The 20,041-nt window shown below is 33.4% G+C and overlaps 1 protein-coding gene across 1 annotated transcript in view; it reads left to right on the forward strand.

The window, feature by feature from the left end:
- Window positions 1-458: 458 nt before the first annotated feature.
- Window positions 459-20,041, forward strand: part of LOC131927978 (protein furry homolog-like) — a gene marked incomplete at its 3' end in the record, with an annotated part of 22,496 nt that continues 2,913 nt past the window's right edge. The window contains exons 1-15 of the mRNA XM_059283856.1: window positions 459-543; window positions 3,707-3,796; window positions 3,895-4,058; window positions 5,665-5,718; window positions 5,942-6,075; window positions 7,542-7,572; window positions 7,888-7,938; window positions 8,546-8,625; window positions 12,297-12,380; window positions 13,062-13,185; window positions 13,349-13,486; window positions 13,833-13,931; window positions 14,737-14,894; window positions 14,980-15,136; window positions 15,642-15,722. Coding sequence (XP_059139839.1) covers window positions 3,733-3,796; window positions 3,895-4,058; window positions 5,665-5,718; window positions 5,942-6,075; window positions 7,542-7,572; window positions 7,888-7,938; window positions 8,546-8,625; window positions 12,297-12,380; window positions 13,062-13,185; window positions 13,349-13,486; window positions 13,833-13,931; window positions 14,737-14,894; window positions 14,980-15,136; window positions 15,642-15,722 — 1,419 coding nt within the window. The remainder of the gene's footprint in view (window positions 544-3,706; window positions 3,797-3,894; window positions 4,059-5,664; window positions 5,719-5,941; window positions 6,076-7,541; window positions 7,573-7,887; window positions 7,939-8,545; window positions 8,626-12,296; window positions 12,381-13,061; window positions 13,186-13,348; window positions 13,487-13,832; window positions 13,932-14,736; window positions 14,895-14,979; window positions 15,137-15,641; window positions 15,723-20,041) is intronic.

Genomic DNA, 20,041 nt, shown 5'->3' on the forward strand with positions numbered 1-20,041 from the left:
CGATTCCTGCCATAATTTAGACCAATATTGCTGAAGAAAGTTTTCAAAAATATCCTTTCGTTCGGTCTTAAAAATTAATTAAGAACATTTAAACTGAGCATCGTGTAGGCCTAGGATGATATTTTTAATTTAAACTGAGCATCGTGTAGGTTTTTAGCGCAAAAAATATCCGTTCGTTCGGTCACAAAAAATTAAAAATTGTTATGGATAACATAAGGAAATTGCGCTTAAATTGTCACTAGACTATTTATTAACTTGTTTTCCTAGCAAAAACTGTGACTTTTATTTGTGTTTTTTTTTCCTGTGACTTTTTTTCCGTTCACCATGTAATTTGGCCCAGGCTACGCCTCTAGATGCTAGATCTATTGAACCCCAGACAAATGTACTATGTACTCACAATTGACTGAAAACAATTTTTTTGGAGTTGCATAATATATTTCACGGCGTTTTACCGTATTTAGTATAACCCTTCTGAAAATTAAATAACTAAAAACATCAGAATCTAAGTCGTAAAGTCGTAAACACTAAGAAATTCGTAGACTAGTAAGAATTTCATATTTTATTAAAGCACAAAGAATATGTTGTGACAAAATAGATCTAGATCTAGAATCGAGAACTAGATTCTAGATCTAGGTAGATCTATTTCTAGATTCTAGTTACTAGTAGTTAGTACCTGACTGAGTCACTGACTCTTGACAGTCTTGAGGCTGAGCTTGAGTCTTGAGAGTACCACAATGACCACATCAACTTTTTAATTACTTTTAATTCTAGTTCAGTTCTAGATTTCTAGAGATAGAGATAGAATGATAGATTCTATCTAGATCTAGAATAGTTCTAGATCTAGAGATCTAGACTTAGGCCTAATCTATCGTTTCAGGACATTTTCTTTTAGGTTCGTAAAATCAGCCAAGGCTAGATTTAGTAATGTGCAAAAAAGTTGCTCCATTATAATGATTATTTATTCATTAAAGCTTAGGCCTACGTAGTATATTATAGATCTAGATCTAGTAGTTTTTCTTACTATATGTTAGTTTTTCTCACTAAATCTAGAATTTACGCAATTATCAATTTAAACATGACCACTGAATAATAGACATCCATATTTAATCCATTAGGCACTAACTTTGGAGTTTTTAGTTCTTTTTAAACTAAATTACTTAATTTAATATTTATTGTCAATCACTGCCATGTCCAACACATCTCTCCATGACAACTCTTCTAACCCTTGAAGGTAAAGAAAACCACAAATCAGGTTAGACTTTTTAAGTGGCCATGCACAAGAGTTCCTCGCTAGTGATCTCCAAATAGTGGTCACGTGGTTTATTTTTCAAAAAAAATTTGGTTGTCATTTTTGGAGCTGGTGTTATAAAAAAAGTGTTGACGATATTTGATTTATTTTTTCATAGACTGATAAAACTAATAATGCTTTACTATGGAAATGAATTTTGTAATATGGAAATCGATATTTAAAAAGTTCTAGTATTTTTGATGAAACCAACTTTTAAATTTAGCCTTCATTCTCCAACGCAAATTTTAAAATGCTTTTCTGGCATATATAGCCCTGCCACCTATAGCATAGCATGTTGTTATAACGTGAAAGTCCCGCCATTTTGTGCGTGGTAAACATTTTAAAAACTAATTAGTAGAAGGTCTCTGGAATTTGGCCGAAAAATCGTCGGAAGTCAAGCGTCCGGTCCGGGCGCCATATTGTTGTTAGCAACCGGCCACTCCTCCGGGTTAGCGAGAAATACTACTATATGTGAAATCTACTCAATTCTCAATTTAAACATGACAACTGAATAAAAAACGTCCATACTTTATCCTCTAGGCACTAATTTTGGGGGTTGTAGCGAGTTTAGACTAAATTATTGAATTTTAAAATTTTTTGTCACTCACAGCTATGATATGACGTAGTCCGTCTTGTTGCTTAGATGGCTGGATTGACCTCTGACCCTGAAACGTCACACGTCGTTTTCTGACGGTTTTTACGTTTATTTTAGGGGTCCTATCCACGACAAATGAAAAAACTGTTAATCTCGTAAATTCTTATCATTATTTTAACATAAGATGCTAATAAAATGGATAATATGCCTTAGAATGCCAGAAAAAAATCGCTAGAATTGTAGTTGTAAATAATGAGAGGATTTCTAGTGGAGTACTCTCCGTATAAACTGAACCGCGGCCAAAAAACGACCATATAACGGGGAAAACGGCCCGTATAACAGTAGATTAATATAAAATTGAGATATTTACCATGTATATTTACAGTATTATGGATTATCTTTACCAAAAATCCAAGTAACCATGCGACAATTTCTCTCTGCTATTTTTAGTAACGTTGCATCATTGTTACGCTAGTTGCCAGACAGAAACAACTAGTTTTTTGTTTTTTGCGGAATGAACTGTTAAGTCAAGTATTTTAATTATAATTCAATTGTAGCATGTGCGGAAAAAGTAAAATTATGGACATTATTATTGTATTAGTAATTTTATTTGTATATTGATTTTTTTCTTCTCTGTGGGCCGACAGTTGCTGCATTCGTGACCGGTGGTTAACCTCGTCAACGCTGCGTGGCCTATTCGTTTATATAATTAGTGATGCTCGTTCAGTGGCCTTTTTCAGAGCCAGGCCTAATTACGGGCGATTTTTAGAGTTAATTGATCGGCCGTTAGCCTTTTTCATTGCTGCGTATTTAAAAAAATGCTCGTTCAGCTGCCTTTTTTTTTTGGCGCTAAATAATCTGTTAGCGGGCATTTTAAGCGTTTATTTATTTTTTTTAAGCTAGATGTAGATCTAGTTAAAAAAAATAATCTAGCATGCCTGATATGAGAACTTTAAAAAAAAAAAATTACCGAACTTTTAAAATAATGACCAGAAGTAGGGAAGTAGGTCTGTTTTTTATTTTGCTTGAAGAAGGGAAGGGGGGAAAGAAGTGAAGACACCGACCATCTCGTGTACACGTGTTCATTCTATGACGTGTACTATAGGCCTGCTGAAGTCACGGTGACCCCGTGACCGTGGTGGGATTTTTCATCAACAGGATAGTAAACGCAAGCAAGCAATCACGCCAGTGACGATGTTTGCAGATTTTATTTTTAAAAAAAATCACACACGTCATGTTTTCAAGATGAAAAAAAATGTAATGTAAAAAAAAAAAAGACACTAATACCATGTATGAACCTCAGCTGCCACACTGTTGACTCAATATAATGTGAATTGAGTGTAAAATGTATTTGTATTTATAAACTATAATATCATTTTAAGCATATTTATTATTTAAAATTAGAATTTGAAATAAAAATATTTATTATGGTCATTTGATTTATGCAGGTGTTCATTATTGCATAAAATGCTTAATTTGTGGGGATGTTTTTTTTTTCTGTTCTTTCCCTTTTCACCAAATTTCTCTCACTCCACCCCCCTCCCATATTCACCATTAGGCTGAAACAAATTTTTCCAATGGGATATGTTTGGAAATGAGTTTGGTGTTATTTTAAAAAACCTCGATGCACGACCCATTGCAACTTTTTTTGAGTGTTATTTATTTGTACTAATTGTGAAAATTTCTAATTTTTTTCCTCTGTGGCTTAGGGTAAGGCTTGTATTTCGGAAAGCTTTTTGTGGGGGCACCTAAATGTCTGGACTACCTGGCCTGCAAGCGTATTTTAGATTACTTCTTTTCTCTAAGTTGGAATTTTTTTTCAGCATAATCAATCTAGAAGTATATAAATATGGCCCATGCAACACAGTCACAGTCTTCTGGTGCTGCATCATCTTTCCCACAGCCAACAACATGTAAGGATTAACTGTTGTTGTTGTCTGTTAAATTAGACTCAGCGCTTATTCTTTACTTTTTAACTGTTTACAATTTGTTTTGATTAATCATTTCTTAGCTGACATAGTAAAATTTCCATGGCGTCGGGAATCTACTCAGGAAATAGCTGTGATTGGAGTCAATAAAGAGGCAAAGGCTGGAGAATTTATCTTACAGAACTTGTTTCTGGAATTCTGTCGTGTTACTGAAAGAAGGATTGAAATTGTTTTAGCAGAACCATTAGTATGTATCTACATTTTTTAACAGTAATTTATAACAGTTATCAACAAACCTAATGAAATAAAACTTATACAAAGGCCTAAACTCAAACACTAGCAGTCTGATCATCTATTAGCAATTGAATCTAAATGCTCTTCACACTGTCATTAAATTACCATACCAAGATATGTCACCACCACTACTATCAGGCCGTTTAATGAAAACATTACAAGTCAATACCACCAACACTTTTAAGCGTTATGTCCCCTATTTGGTAAAAACCTATGATGGGTGTTACACAGTCCCCCACTAAAGAAACAAATGTAGAGTTTTCACATGATGTGAGTAAAATAAATATTATAATTAATATAAAAAATGTAGACACTAAATCAAGTACAATTCAGTAGTATTCACAAATTCTCTAGTCCTCATGACTTACAAATTTTGGATTACGCATTAGACTGGTTTTGAAACTGGTCACCTGTTAGTTAATAAGCAATCATTATTTACCCAACAAAGGCTACCAAAATAGAGTTCTCCATCATAAAAAAACCTTCAAAACATCTTTGATTAAAAATAATAAGAAAACAGTTCGTTCAGTGTATAGAATAAATAAAAGGCAGTATTAAAGATACCTACAACGATATTGCACTTGATCAATTCCCGCTAATTATGTAATTATTTTTCCTAACACCAAAACAAAGTAATAAAAAGTAAAATTTCTCCCCCCCCCCCCTCCCCCCCCCCCGCTTTTAATAATGATTTTTATAGAGGGAAGTATTTGTGTTTTCCTAATTTTGCAAGGGACGTAATGAGCTCTAAAGTACTAAATGTAAATAATTTTCAGACACAGTTTTAGAAGTTAGTGAGCATTGATACATTTTTAAAAAATTTGGTTTCATGAACATGCCGACAATTATTATTATAAGTTTGAAAAATGAAAATTGTTTTACATTACCTTGAATATTATTTTTTTTAAATCATGAATTTAGACCATGAGCACTTTAGACATTTAACACTTGACGTTATTTAAGTATCGTTTTTTCTTATATTTTTTTTGTAGTCCATGATAAACATACATTTTACGAACATACAGAATTGAACTTTAAATATTAGATTTTTTCTGTCATAACTTTCTGCTCAGAAAGTATTTACCTAAAGCGATTTCCCTAAAACAACAGAAATTAATTTCTGGCACACAAATCAACCAGCTTAAAAAAACAACAACCCATACTGAATCTTATTTAAACAGACTGGAAAAACATGTTCTACTGAGAAAAAACCCAACTCAAGATGCTAAGTGGGAGCAATAACAATATGGTGTGGTTTATCTCATGATTATAAGAAATGAAGTTGAGGTCTTAGTTTGTAAGGGATTGTGGGGGGGGGGTATATATATATATATATATATATATATATATATATGTATATATATATATATATATATATATATATATTTATATATATTTGTTTATATATATATATATGTATATATATATATAGAGAGAGGGGGGGGGGGGCGAAAAATATTTCCCCTCCTGGCTGGGGCTCATAGATCTCAGACACTGGCAGAAAAAGAAGTACCTCAGGTTGAAAGGGTTAAACACCTTATACCTTTTTTTATTTATAGGAAAAACCATTGTCAAAATCTCTACAAAGAGGAGAAGATCCACAGTTTGATCAGGTAAGCTTAAGATCTACCATCGCTTGTGTAGTGTACTTAAGCTTGTCTTTTAAGTAGTTTTTAGACTCGAAAATTATTATAATTCATTTTTTTTAAAATTCTGTTCTGAAGATGGAAGCATAACATTAATAATATATTGTTTTCTAAGTACTAGAATATAAAGTTGACAATGTCTTAAAATATTTTCAAAGAATTTTTTGCTTGCTATTGCTCAATATTTCAGATTTTGAATGCCCTTGGAAATGTAGCAGAGCACTGTCTGCCATCAATTTTAAAAACACTCTTCTCCTGGTATCAACGACAGATGAAAGAAGACAGCCCATTGCTGGACACAAGACAGAGACACAGAAGCAAAGGGTACACATTTTTTTTACTCATTTGCTTAGAGCTTTGATGAAAATATTTTATTAAAATTGAAATCAGAATTATTTTAAAGTGTTTTATGTAGCCTAATTTAATTATACGAGCTGACCCACGCCGTAAGCATACGCCACTATTTAGTTGTGAATTCGATACTACCCTTTCCCCCCTTTCTCTTCCCCCCTCCTCCCTCTTCCCCCCCCCCCCCCCCCGTGAAAACAGCCCTCTGTGACGACAGTTTACAGACGACAATGAAAAGATCAAGCAGCACTTTTTAGCTCTCATTAGTTTCAAATTGTTTAAGAGTTAAATTATCTGCCCCTAATAGCCGTCACATTGTAAACATTCGGGGTGAACCACAGCTCACCAGACTGGTGTGGTGGGGATGGTAGCAATATATCTAGAGAGCGGGGTAGGTGTTTCGCATGGGCCCCATGTAGAGAATTATATATATATATATATATTGCACTGATTTTACAAGATTAAGAATATTTTTCAATTAATTTTAATAATTATATTTACAGACATGCCTACCGTCCCGCCAAAATCGGAACCGTCCCACTTTTTCATCTAAAAAAGTAATTTGTTCCGTCATTCCGAATTTGACTCATTTTGTCCCGATTTTTTTGAAAAAATAATTAATAAAGAAAGATAATAAAGTGAATTGAAAAAAAAGACAGGGAAAGGCGATTACCTCCCTTTGGCATACGTTTCTGTTTCCCAGTTTACTTACAATATTTACAAGTATCATCTAATACTAGATCTAGCTAGTAGTATATCTACTATCTACTACTACTAGATCTAGAATTGTAACTAGATTCTAGATCTACTAGTAGATACTGAAATAGTGAATACTGATCTATCTTGTATTGTAATTTAACTATTAACTACTATTATCAATTATGAAGAACTTAGTAAAAAGTAACTAGGACTTTTACTAGATTCAAGGTAGATCAAGGGTCTTTGCTCTTAACTTATATATAGTACATATAAAGTTAAAGTCTTCAGCTTTTGATATTCATATAGTTTGTAACATAGCAAGGCATAAATAATCTAATCAATAATGTTATGTCAAAGCTGGGGAGGGGGGTGTCTCAGGTTACTGGTTAACTTTTAAAAAAAATGTAAGTTGACATCAAGCAGTATTAAAATGTAGCCTAGAGACTTGTGATATATGACTAGAAGCCTACTAATGTCATTAGACTAATTTTTAATTAATTTTTTTTATTTTTGATTTAGTAAAGTAGCATCCATGCGTATGTTCCTCTTTTTGGCTACAAATTCCTCTTTTTAGGCATGACTGTTCCTACTTTTGGCTGACAGGGGTAGGCATGTCTGTATTTAGTCATAGTGGAAATTATTTTAGAAAGTGAATCATAATAGTCATCAGTACTGAACAAAATGATCTATTAGACTTCTCATTTTTGTCTTTAATTGGTTGAACATATTCTTATACATTTTAGGAGTAAAGACTATCTCTGCGAAAGAAGAGATGTAAGTGATTTTCAAAACTACTTTTTCCCAAGTATTAAAATGTAGCTTATTTTACAAGGATTTGTATGTAATGAAGGAGTTTTTTTTGTTTTCTTGAAGTTAAGTGTATGCTAGAAAAAAAATGGACTATAAAAGATTATAAATGAATAAAAATGGTAATTCCAGCAAACCTTAAGAATTTTGAGAGAAAACTTTGTCTGGAAAGCCAATTATTATAGAAGCGGTGATTTGATTTGAATTTAAAGTGTAAATATAAATTTATATAAATATAAATTGTATTCAGATAGATTTTAAATACAAAAAAATTTTTTTCAGTTGGCACTGGAGTTTGTCTATTGTCTTGTTCTTATAGAGGTTTTATCAAAGGTAAGTCTGTTCTTATTGAGGTTTTTATAAAGTCTCCACTAAGTTAAAATTGTGGTTTTATTAAAATTTCAAGTGAGTTAATGTACTGAAATATTGATTTGTTCTGAGAGGCTGTTTGTACAAATGCTGCTGATTTAATCTAAGAAGCCGTTAGTATGAATGCTAATTATTTAATATGAGAATCTGTTAGTTCAAAAGCGTTGATTTAATCTGAGAATCTGTTAGTACAAAAGCATTGATTAAATCTGAGAATCTGTTAGTACAAAAGCATTGATTAAATCTGAGAATCTGTTAGTACAAAAGCATTGATTAAATCTGAGAATCTGTTAGTACAAAAGCATTGATTAAATCTGAGAATCTGTTAGTACAAAAGCATTGATTAAATCTGAGAATCTGTTAGTACAAAAGCATTGATTAAATCTGAGAATCTGTTAGTACAAAAGCATTGATTAAATCTGAGAATCTGTTAGTACAAAAGCATTGATTAAATCTGAGAATCTGTTAGTACAAAAGCATTGATTAAATCTGAGAATCTGTTAGTACAAAAGCGTTGATTTAATCTGAGAATCTGTTAGTACAAAAGCTATTGATTTGCTTTATGTTTCAGCTCTCTTACCACCCAGGTCATGAAGACCTTGTGGGGTACATCATAGATCAGTGTTTCAGACATTTTAAGTACAGAGATGGGTAGGTAGAATCTCTTCAAATATCTTCATATACATTACAGTTCTGACGAAAAATGTGTACATTTATTAGCTAATGTGTAAAACTTCTCCTACAAAACTTCCATTTATGACATCTAAAAATCTTTTTTTTAATATATCAACTTCTACTACCCCCTACATACATCCACTTTGAATGAAAAAATATAACAGTAAAATTGTATTTAAAAAAATGTCCCTTGACTTGCATAGTTCTTTTGGTAAAACTCTGTTCTTTTGGTCCACATAACATACAATAGAAACCTTGATGGATCACCCAAGTTCTGTCTAGTTGAAGTTACCTAAGTGCATATTTGTTTTTAAAGTTCTGCTTCTAAATTGGTCATAAGCTTATTAGGTTTTTCTGTCCAAACTTTTGAACATTAGTGGGAGGGATGAAATGGGTTATCTGTGCCAGCTAAAATACTGTAGTTACAGTAAGATATAAAACCTTTGGTTAAATACTATAAAAATAGTATTCAAAATAAGTCAAGAACTGTAAAACTTATCATCAAGCATCATTACTGTGGATCCCTTGTGGAACATGATGCAACCACACCCCTTCATTGTATTCCAAAATTGGGCAATTCCTCTGCTACCATTCTGCTGCTTCTTTTCACTCACAACTCATCTTTTCCAATTTTCTATATGCCTACCTACTGTCCTCTTCCCTTGTAGCAACATTACCTATATGTGACACTGAAGAACATGAATAAATTATATAAAACAGTTAAAATAGAATGATTGATTGTAGTCGATATATTAATGTAAAATTTGCAGGTGAAAAGTCAATATTCCTGAATTTGATTATATTTTTGAATCTATGAACTATTTATCTAATGGAAAAAAGTATGTAAATTATTCTCAAGAATATTTTCTTAACGTATCAACCCCTTAAACTTTATTTTTCACAACATACTCATAAAAGTATCTAAATTGCCACTAAACTTACATGCCACCTTTTGAAAGCTGGATTTTCCAGTTTTAGAATAAGGCATCTTCCATTTGTTATGAAATCATTCAAACAAAATATAAAGCATTTTACATATTTTTTTTTAAAATAGCTATACATATTTTTTTTTTGGATGCCCAAACCATCAGCTTGTCTGAATCAAATCAGAATCTGCCTTTGCAAATGTAGTTTGAAAACAGGGTAACCATACTTTATATGGTTTCAGAGATTTTTTTTACAGTTAACCATTTTTATAAGTATTAAGGGGAAAAATAATTAGACAGTTTGTTATTTACTAATTAAAACTTTTGACCCACCGCTAACCCTGCACTCCACCGGTAGCTACATGTAGCCGACGCTACCTACAGCATGCCGTTACATGCATCCCAACGCTAACTGTAGCCCGAATCTACCTGTAGCTACCTGTAGCATGTCGCTACCTTACCCCATCAGTACATGCATGATGTAAAAATTTAGGATTTCAAATATTAATTTAGACATTTTGCTATTTTTTCATTTTTCTCATTAACATTTTTTGTAAGAATACAATTTTTCTCAGAAGCCTTTTGTATTATTTAACTTCATAAAACATTTATACCCAATAAATCCCACCCTGCTATTTTTCTTGAAATTTGAAGTGTCATTTCTAACCATACTGTATCAAAAGTACTTTATCAGTTTAAAAATTTAATTGCGTAATGTTTAAAAGCATGACAAATTGTAAGGTAAATATGGAAGGTTAAAACCAAAAATCTAAAAAAAGTCTTGTGGTTTTTTTCAAATTAAAATTGTGCAAAATACTTCCTCTGATAGCTAGTTGCACAAATAAAGAAAATATGACGTCACAATCCCTAAACATTTATCAGCCTAGGCATCAAAACTATTGTACTTCCCCTGCGGCCGAGCAAAAAGACGACGCATTTTTCAACTTTAATTAAAAAAAAAAAATAACCACTTACTTTAAAAAAAAAATAAAATAAAAAGCAATATACACAAAACTGGTCCAAGTTTATTATGCATGAGGTTAAATAGCTTAATAATTTACTAATAAATAATAAAAATAACACTAATCCCAGAAAAATGTAAACAAAACATTACTTTTAATATTATTTCTATAAAAGTTTTATTTCTTAATGCTAAAAAAAAATTCAACGTAGTCACAGGAGCTACTTTCTTTTTCAATAGTTACATTATAGATAAATCCAGATTCAACTGCAGAGGCATTTCAATTAGATTTAATTTCACTAATTATATTGTCAGTAATTTTTAGTGGAAAAATTCTTAACTTTAGAAAAATCATAGAAAATGAACCACAAGTGATAGAACAAAAAGAAAACAACATAATAAAATTTATTATTCCAGCTTCCACCGGTACACAAGTGATAGAAAAAAAAGAAAACAGCATAAATAAAATTTATTATTCCAGCTTCCACCGGTATCTTCTAAATCTTGTTACCAACAAGACTTCGGCTACTACCCGTAAATAAACGTAATATATAAAGTGGACTGCCGGCGCAAAGGACTGTACCACACATAAAAATTCTTGGTCAACTATAGGCCTAAACGTTAACAATCTTGATAATTCTATTGTCAGCATTTTTTATGCTGTGATATTTGTATTATATTTTTGGGTAAAAATGAATTGAAACTGTCTTAAAAATTTTTAAACCAAAGTTGAAAATTATTAAATGAACTGTGGTTGATTAGAGAAGAAATTCTAGAAATATTTAGGATCATAATCTCCTGATTAATATACATAGAATATATATTTTTAACACAATATTTTAAGAGTGTGTTTGCTCTGTTGTACAGACATTAATTTTGCTGAGCTAGCGAGTTTGATCTCTTCCAAAACTACAATTAAGAATAATGAATAAAGTAGGTAAAGTATGTTTAATAAGTTTGCAAAGTAGTTCTGAGAACACCATTGCTTCCCTAAATGTGGTGCGGAATTGAGTATACTGCTCACTATCCACAAATGAAGTCACCCTTTTTCTTTACAGACCCCCACCCAACCACAGCTTATCCTCACTGTTGTCAGACATTTTCTCCAGACCTCTTCCCCCCCCCCCCCTCCCCCTCCCCCTTTCGTAAAATGACAGTGAGGTCTAGCAGATAGCACAAAGCTAGCTAAACCGATAGTTAGCAGGTGACTGTAGGTCATCTTGTAACCAAACTGTCCCTCGCTTTCAAAAAACCAGGTGACAAGATCTCATATTCAAAACTGGTGGTAAAAGTCGTGTGCAAACCCGCTTTCTTTGAAATCAGGAATGTTTATTTTTACTCAGCCAGTTTCCTTTTAATTTTTACTATTACTATGATGTTTGATTTAAATAATTAAATTTAGCCAGTGGACTATTTTTATTTCAATAATTTCTGATTAACCAATTGTAAATTTAAAAATGTATCATCTTGCTAGGGATACTCCAAGTAATAAAAAATACTAATTTTGGGGTTTGTTTCCCCATCATCATTTTGTATACAATTTTAACCAATTTTTACTTTCATTCAGGATAGGTGCAGTTGTACCTTCATGTTTTAGACTTTAGAGAGCTATTTATCCTGTTAACATAAATTTGGTATCATTTTGCAGCATTTTGTCCTCAAAATACAATCCTGTCATTATTTTGTCATTTCAATTAGTTTTAAAAAATTTCATGCAACAATCTAATATAAAAGTTTTTTGGCATTTGTATATTTTTCAGCCTCCAAACAAACCCCAATGCATCTAATATCAACATTATTGCTGACTTGTATGCTGAAGTCATTGGTGTACTAGCAAACTCCAGGTACCTTATTCACTCACCATTTTTATTATTTTTGTATATTATTTAGTATTTAGCTTTTTTTGCCTTAAATTAATACTTTTGAAATATCAGTATTTAAAAAAAAATCCCTTAAGTGAGGCCACAGCTAATGAGCCAAATAAATGTATAGCTTAAAAGTAACAGACCAGAAGCTCCAGGTGGCCCACAAATTAAGAGCTAACTAGTTTTGCTGACATCAGCATAAGGAAGGATGTTGTGCTCAGCACTTTCCGTCCGTCTTTATTTCCTTGACTGCAGCTAAATACCAATTAGAATTTGAACACAATTGTGATTTGAACTACATTTGATTTAGCTGCTAGAGTCAGACTTATTCACAATTTGGACTCTATATGGTTGTTTTCTTAAGTGTATACTAGCTAGAAATAATTTAATGATGTATATTAAATTAGGTTTGATAGTAAGTAACTACTAAGTAAAAAAATACATACAGTCACTACCTCATGTACGTGCAACATTTTTTGCCATTTTGACACATTTTAAAGTCTGATGCTATTACTTTTTTGGAAGGAATTTTGCACAAGAAATTAAATAATACCAAAGTTAACTCTTTCCAAAGATTTCTAGTGTCTCATAAATGGGATGTTAGCAGTAAATAGGGCTTTGAACTGTTGCATGATACCACTGTTTCTTATTTATTTACAGATTTTTAGCTGTTCGTAAAAAATTTATGGGTGAACTGAAGGAATTAAAATTAAGAGACCAAACACCATACACTGCCCAGAGTATCATCAGTTTGCTCATGGGTCTCAAGTTTTTTAGGGTCAAGGTAAGTTGGCAGCTTAATAGATGCTGCCAGTGAATTTTAGCTGTATTTTATCAATTTTACTTTATACAAATGTCTTAGTAAAATATCACTCCATTTTTAATGAATATTACATTTCTTTTCACGTCAATTTGTTTATTGTAAATTCTTCATGTTTTTGCTCTAGATGCATCCAATAGAAGAGTTTGAACTGTGTGTGCAACTGTTGCTTGAGCTAGGCCATTACTTCCTTGAAGTTAAAGACAGAGATATTAAACATGCATTAGCTGGTCTCTTTGTGGAAATTTTATTACCAGTTGCTGCAGTAAGTGAAGTCTCTTATGTAAGAATACACTTTTTCTGTAGTAACACGCTTTAACACAACAACAAACACTTTCTTCTATGTTTGTATGTTGTTACATGGTCCAACACAACGACAGTGTTTGTTTGTATGTAGCAGCATAGTCCAACACAACAGGACACGTTGGCAAAGCTGTCAGTCCTCAAGTAGATCCCAGCTTCTGTTAGTAAGTTCCATGAGATTAGTGGCCAAACAATCTTTCCTACTAAAATTGTCATAGATGCAGATAACTTATTTTTATCATCAAGATTGCCAGATCAGTAAAATGTGTTTTTAATCAATTCTTATTTCTTTCTTTTTTTATTTCTAGACTGTCAAAAATGAAGTCAACATTCCTGTATTAAAGAAACTAGCTGAAGATCTATACTCATTCACAGTGGACATGGCTACTAAACGAAAGCACACTCTAGTATGTTTATTTTTTTTGCTTGCTAAAGGTGGTTACCAATTGAGTTGTCAACCAACTTGCTTCATCCCAGGAATAGAAGCAAAACGTTTTAAAATTGAATTTTTTTTGTTTATGGGTCTCTAACATTACTGGCATTGTCTTATTGATATCTTGTAGATATTGCGGTCACTGCAACCCGTGATTTTTTAAATTATTTCTTTTAGATTCTAGGCCTATGTGAATTTACTGTGACCTTGCAATGTAGTTTAGTGGTAGATGTAGATCTGTAACTATTAAGTTTTCAAGTAACCAAGAAAAAAACAACACAGTTTGCTTATTTTCCTGAAGAAAATTAACAGCTAATGACATCATCAGTAATCTTGAATGCACTAGGGGCACAATACAAACGTTAAGGAAAATTAATTCAATTACGCCCCTCTTGAGGATACCTACTATAGATCACAAAAAAATTCGCTAATAGGAATGAAAATGTGAATTTGTATTTTGTCAAATATTTAGTCAGAAGATAAAAAACTAAACATTTATCTTTCTGTATATCAAAGGCATATTCATTGTGTATTCAGTTTCACATCCCACAAATACTAAGAACTTTATCCATGGCAAAACACAATCTTGTTCTAGTTCATTAAGCATACACATTGAAGAGTACAGAGGACAGGGTAATAGTTGACTGGTCAGAATGGGGGGGGGGGAATTGACAGGAGGGTAATGTCCACACATTAATACTGTTCTACATATGTTACATGTAACAAAATATACAATTGTGAGTTTGCACTGTTCTTAACTTTTGCTTCTTGTGTTCCAGCACCTGTTTCCTCTGATCACATGTCTACTCTGTGTCAGCCAGAAGCAATTTTTCCTCAATAACTGGCACTATTTCCTTTCTATGTGTTTGTCTCAGCTGAAAAATAGAGATGTGAAAATGTCCAGAGTTGCTCTCGAGTCCCTCTACAGGCTACTCTGGTAAATAACTTTTAGGCTGTACAAGTTTTCAGTATTGAGTAGGAGAGGATTTTTTGATACAATTATTTTCCAACATATATTTTAGGGTCTACATGGTTCGCATCAAATGTGAAAGTAACACTGCAACCCAGAGCAGGCTGCAGAGTATCGTTAACAGTCTATTTCCTAAAGGCTCTAAACTAGTCACTCCCAAAGATATGCCATTAAACATCTTTGTCAAAATTATTCAGTTTATAGCAAAGGTAGGTCTTGGCTCACCCATAAATTATTATTTCTAAATAATTTATTAGTAAGCCAATGTATTTGTTGTTTTAATTGTTATTAAATTGAAACCTCAGAGATATGCCAACCAGAACATTTTATAGTGTATGACAACTGCTTAAACAATACAACTTTTGTACCAATGTATGTACTTTTATCTTAGACACCAACAGCCTGTTCAACAGGGCTTTCAAAAACATAATTGCACACAAGCTCATAAATACTTGAGTTGAAATTTTATTAGTTAACATTTCAAATGCTTTGTAGGTTAAAACAACATTGTGCCCCAATGAGTTCATCTCCAGTAAAAGAGTTTTTGAAATGCAGTCTCATAGCCCTGTGTAAATGATGAAAAGTTTCTTTACATGTGTTACATAAAGTTCACTACTATCTAGTATGGCCGTAACCATTAGCAAACACTTGTGAAATTAACAGTAAGAAACTTGTTTTAGAATATGGTTATAGCCCAAAAAATGCATTTTTCAGGAGAGGCTAGACTTTGCTGTGAAAGAAATTATATTTGATTTGCTTTGTGTTGGGCGAAACAAAAATGTTTTGACTCCAGAGGTTGGTACAAAAATTACTTAATATAACACATTTTTTCAACATAATATTTATACAATTTTATAGAAGTAGCAGGTATTTAAGCCACCAGCTTTTTGCTGTCATTTTTGCTGCTTTCACTGTCGCATCTCTAGTATAAAAAGGATAACTGTTAACCAAATGGACAATACTTTCACTGTCGCATCTCTAGTATAAAAAGGATAACTGTGATGGGGTGGTTTCATATATATTATATAATTATATCTTCTCTATATCTTTCTATATTCTGATCTGCTACTATTCATACGACAACTATTATACTTGTGAGTAGGACGGGAATCACTCTTATGTTCCGCAGACACTAATTAGCAAAAGTCAACCACTTCGTTTATGAAAAGAACACTAACTTTATTAATACACACTTATTTACACAATATCAAAGAATACATCCGTCTCCTACAATTACTAACCCCCAACTCACGTTACTGCCGCGGTCTACGTCATTGGTACATTGTCGCGTCATGCTCACGTCACATTCGCGCCACAAATATTGTATTCAACATGCGCACCATACTCTCGCAAATCGTCTACAGTCAAGTTCGCACCGTCCTTTGTAACCTCTACTAGTCGTCTAATTCTTTATATCTACGCTATGACATCTCCTCCCCCCCTACAATTAAAAAAAACTAATACTATTAGTTTTTTTTCTGTCTTCTTAGTCAATCATCGTATAAATACATAGTCATAGCGTCATCAATGACTGAATTATATTAACACAACAATTCCAGCATTCACATTTAAAAAAAAACAAACGACAACAATGTCATGCCGCATCTTGAACTGCCAGTAGAGAACTTTATCATCTGTATAATTTACAAAATATACGTCAGTTAATGAATCTTTATCTTCGGTAAAGACTGTTCCACAAAACTTTATCATTGGCATCTGTGTAGACAAATTTACAAAATATACGTCACTCAATGAATCTTTATCTTCGTTAGATACAGTTCCACAAATGTTTATCATCTGTGTAGACAGTTTTCCCTGTTATACTTGACGTCTAAATGTTCCCTCGATCTTTATAAACACAAAACTTGGCAACACTGTGACTGAAAAACAAATATTTATAAGCTGAAGTTGCCGTTACGACTTGATCGAAAATTGACCGCGACCGTGCGTAAGGCTTTTGTTAGCTGGTTATGGTGACCCTTCTTGCCGTTACGACTTGGTCGGATATTGACCGCGACCATGCGTAAGGCTTCAGTAATCTGGTTAGGATGACCCATCTCACATTGATTTGGTTCCTCTAGATGTGGTACTTGACGTGATCCTGCGGACGTGTCCTTGACGATGTGTTTCATATGTTCACGTTCATGATGTACTGGTCGTTTGACCGCTGCATTTAAGCTGGACATCAGTGCGTAGCATTCACGAAGATGACGTCAGATTCTGAGAAAATATGAGTGGACATGTCGTCTTAAACATATGCCAGCTAAGCGTTTTTGTGCCCGTCGGACAAATAACCTTCCTCTTTTTAAAGAAAAACCCACCAAATTTTGATATGCTGGTTATTTGTCCACGACACACTACATAATAATAATAGTAACTACATTATTATAATTATCAACAAAATACCAACTACATTACTAAATCATTAACTACACACGACTAGCATTAAAATAGAAAGAGATCTACTACACACAAAGAAAAGAACGTGTGTTGTATTGCGTGTCACATATCTGTAGTGCAGGAGCAGCTCTCTGCCTGTGACTGTAGACTGTACATAATCATAATTATTCATCCTCCAATAGCAACTAATATATTCTTCACTTTATGGTTATAATGGAGCAGCTCTCATTATACCATGTTATGACAACGACTTCCTTCTGCACCATCAGAATTGAAAAATTGCTTCACGTCGATATTTACGACGACTTAGATTCATACCATACATTTAGCTGTTCGATACCTTGAATTTACTTTACGTATTAATCCTTGTGTAGTCGCTGTTCAAAACCGTTCGTAAGGGGGTGTGCGTGGTCCAAGTTCTATCCGTCATGGGGTAAAGCACATGGGGCGCTAGGTTAAGGTTAGGGTTGAACAGGTCCGTCGTCTGTCTTGTACTCGTGTGCAGGTAATTTCTTTAGGCTCTGTAGTTTCTTGTACTTTTGACATTATCTGATTAAGTGCTGACCAGGAATAGTAGTAAGCTTTCTCACCAATTGAATTATTTAGGACATATTCTTCATTTTCATTGTTGACTTTTTTCTCTAATCTGAGCAATCTGTCATTAAGTTGATCATTCTGTTTCCACAAACTGAGAACAACTGAGCCGATTTCTGTGATTTTTTTAGACAACTCTTCAGTAACTGTCTTCATGTCTACCACCAAATTATCACTCCTTTTCTGTAGATCGTACATCGTTCTGTTTACCGGTTCGATAGAACTTTGTGTGTCGGCCTGCTCGCTTCTTACTTGTGTTGTATGGTTCATGTTATTCTCAACTTGAAATTGTTTGACACCTCTGATGTTGCCTAGGATCAGATCGTGTGGACCATATCTAAACACAACAGCTTCTACTGTTTTTGTTGCTGATGGCGTGCTAATCTGGATTATAGCTGTTGGCCAAACATATGTTATGCCTCGTGAACTCTGGACATGTTGTGTTCTGCCTGTGTATTGATGTCGTCTAACAAAGTAGCTTCTAACAGCTATTGTTGAGCATCGTGTGTCCCTTATGGCTCGTGCAAATCTGTTGTTAATCTTGGCTGTAAATGTTTCTTTCCTGTTGCTGGCTTCACTAAAAGATGTCATGTATGCTGATCTATAAATTGGTCTCTTGTATTGACGTCTATTCTGCTGTATATTCCGCTGGAGTCTATCATCATATAGTTTCTTACAATTAACCTTTTTGTGACCTGATCTATTGCAGTAATAACATCTGATATTGTGATAGTTCTTTTGTCGACAATAGCTCATCTGTATGTTGTGGGCTGTTGTGGTATCTTCTTGAACTGAGTGTGGCGTATTAATTTTTGTAGTAGGCTTGCTCTCTATTTCACTGTATGAGTCATCAGAATCGTAGTCATAATCATAAGTAGATCTAGGTAGCTCTGCTTTTTGTTGTAGCGTTGACTCATGTTTAGGTTGCTGTGATCGATTCTCTAACTTTAATTTATATTGACGTAGTTCTTCTTCTACTTCTTTTCGCCGTATTTCTACTTGTAGTCTCATTTCGCTTAGTTCAAGTTCAGTTTGTTTTTCAATCTCGGCTTTATAAAGTTCAAATTGTTTTTCCATCTCGGCTCTACGAAGTTCGGATTCTCTTTCTTTTTCTTGCCGAGCCTTGGCAAACATAAATTCAACTTCTGCTTCACGTTTTTTGTAGTCTTCTAATTTCTTATCTGACTCTAACTTTGATTTCCATTGAGCAAGGGTTTTTTGATTGGCTTCTGCTTTAATTCTGTATTCTGCCAAAAACACTTGGTCTTGTATGTTCTGTAATGCGTCCTCCTCTAAAATTCTTCTCTGGACTAACTTAAATGCTTTATCTGCATCAATAACTTTGTCATGCTTTGCATTGTTTTTCTTCTTTAGCCATGCTTCACTACTGTTACATTCTAAGCCTAGCTCGGGTTTAGTTCTGGTTAGTATTTCAGTTAATGGAGGCATGCTAGTGATAAATAATAATAAGTATTTACACAAACAAGTAATAACGGCACCGATAGAAGATAACTGACGCGAGAATCACAACAAAATACTGGACCTATGGTAACAATAGAAGGTAGAGAACGGCAGTACAAACAGGACTTCTACATCTAATAGTAATATGTACTTCTTAAAAGGCAGGCCTACACTCAGTGTGTCCTATCGTTAGGAAGCCTCAGCCAATTTAAGAATAACAAGACTAGATCTATAAAGACATAAAACAAACACGAAGAAGAAAAACTGCTGAATAACCAGCACAGGATCCAAACAATCCCGGTTACTTAAAAAAAATTTGAGGAAGGTACTTATCTTGCTTCCCTGCGATGATCAAGTAGCACTTCTGGTCAACACGAATCCGCTTCAAACTTCACAACTTTTCACTCGAATCCTTTTTAAAACACCACTTGCGGAATTAAGGACCACTTGTGCTCCACCAATATGTGATGGGGGGGGGGTTTCATATATATTATATAATTATATCTTCTCTATATCTTTCTATATTCTGATCTGCTACTATTCATACGACAACTATTATACTTGTGAGTAGGACGGGAATCACTCTTATGTTCCGCAGACACTAATTAGCAAAAGTCAACCACTTCGTTTATGAAAAGAACACTAACTTTATTAATACA

Source organism: Physella acuta, unplaced genomic scaffold (assembly GCF_028476545.2).
Source record: "Physella acuta isolate Inbredline_101_S28 unplaced genomic scaffold, ASM2847654v3 ptg001452l, whole genome shotgun sequence".
NCBI lineage: Eukaryota > Metazoa > Mollusca > Gastropoda > Physidae > Physella > Physella acuta.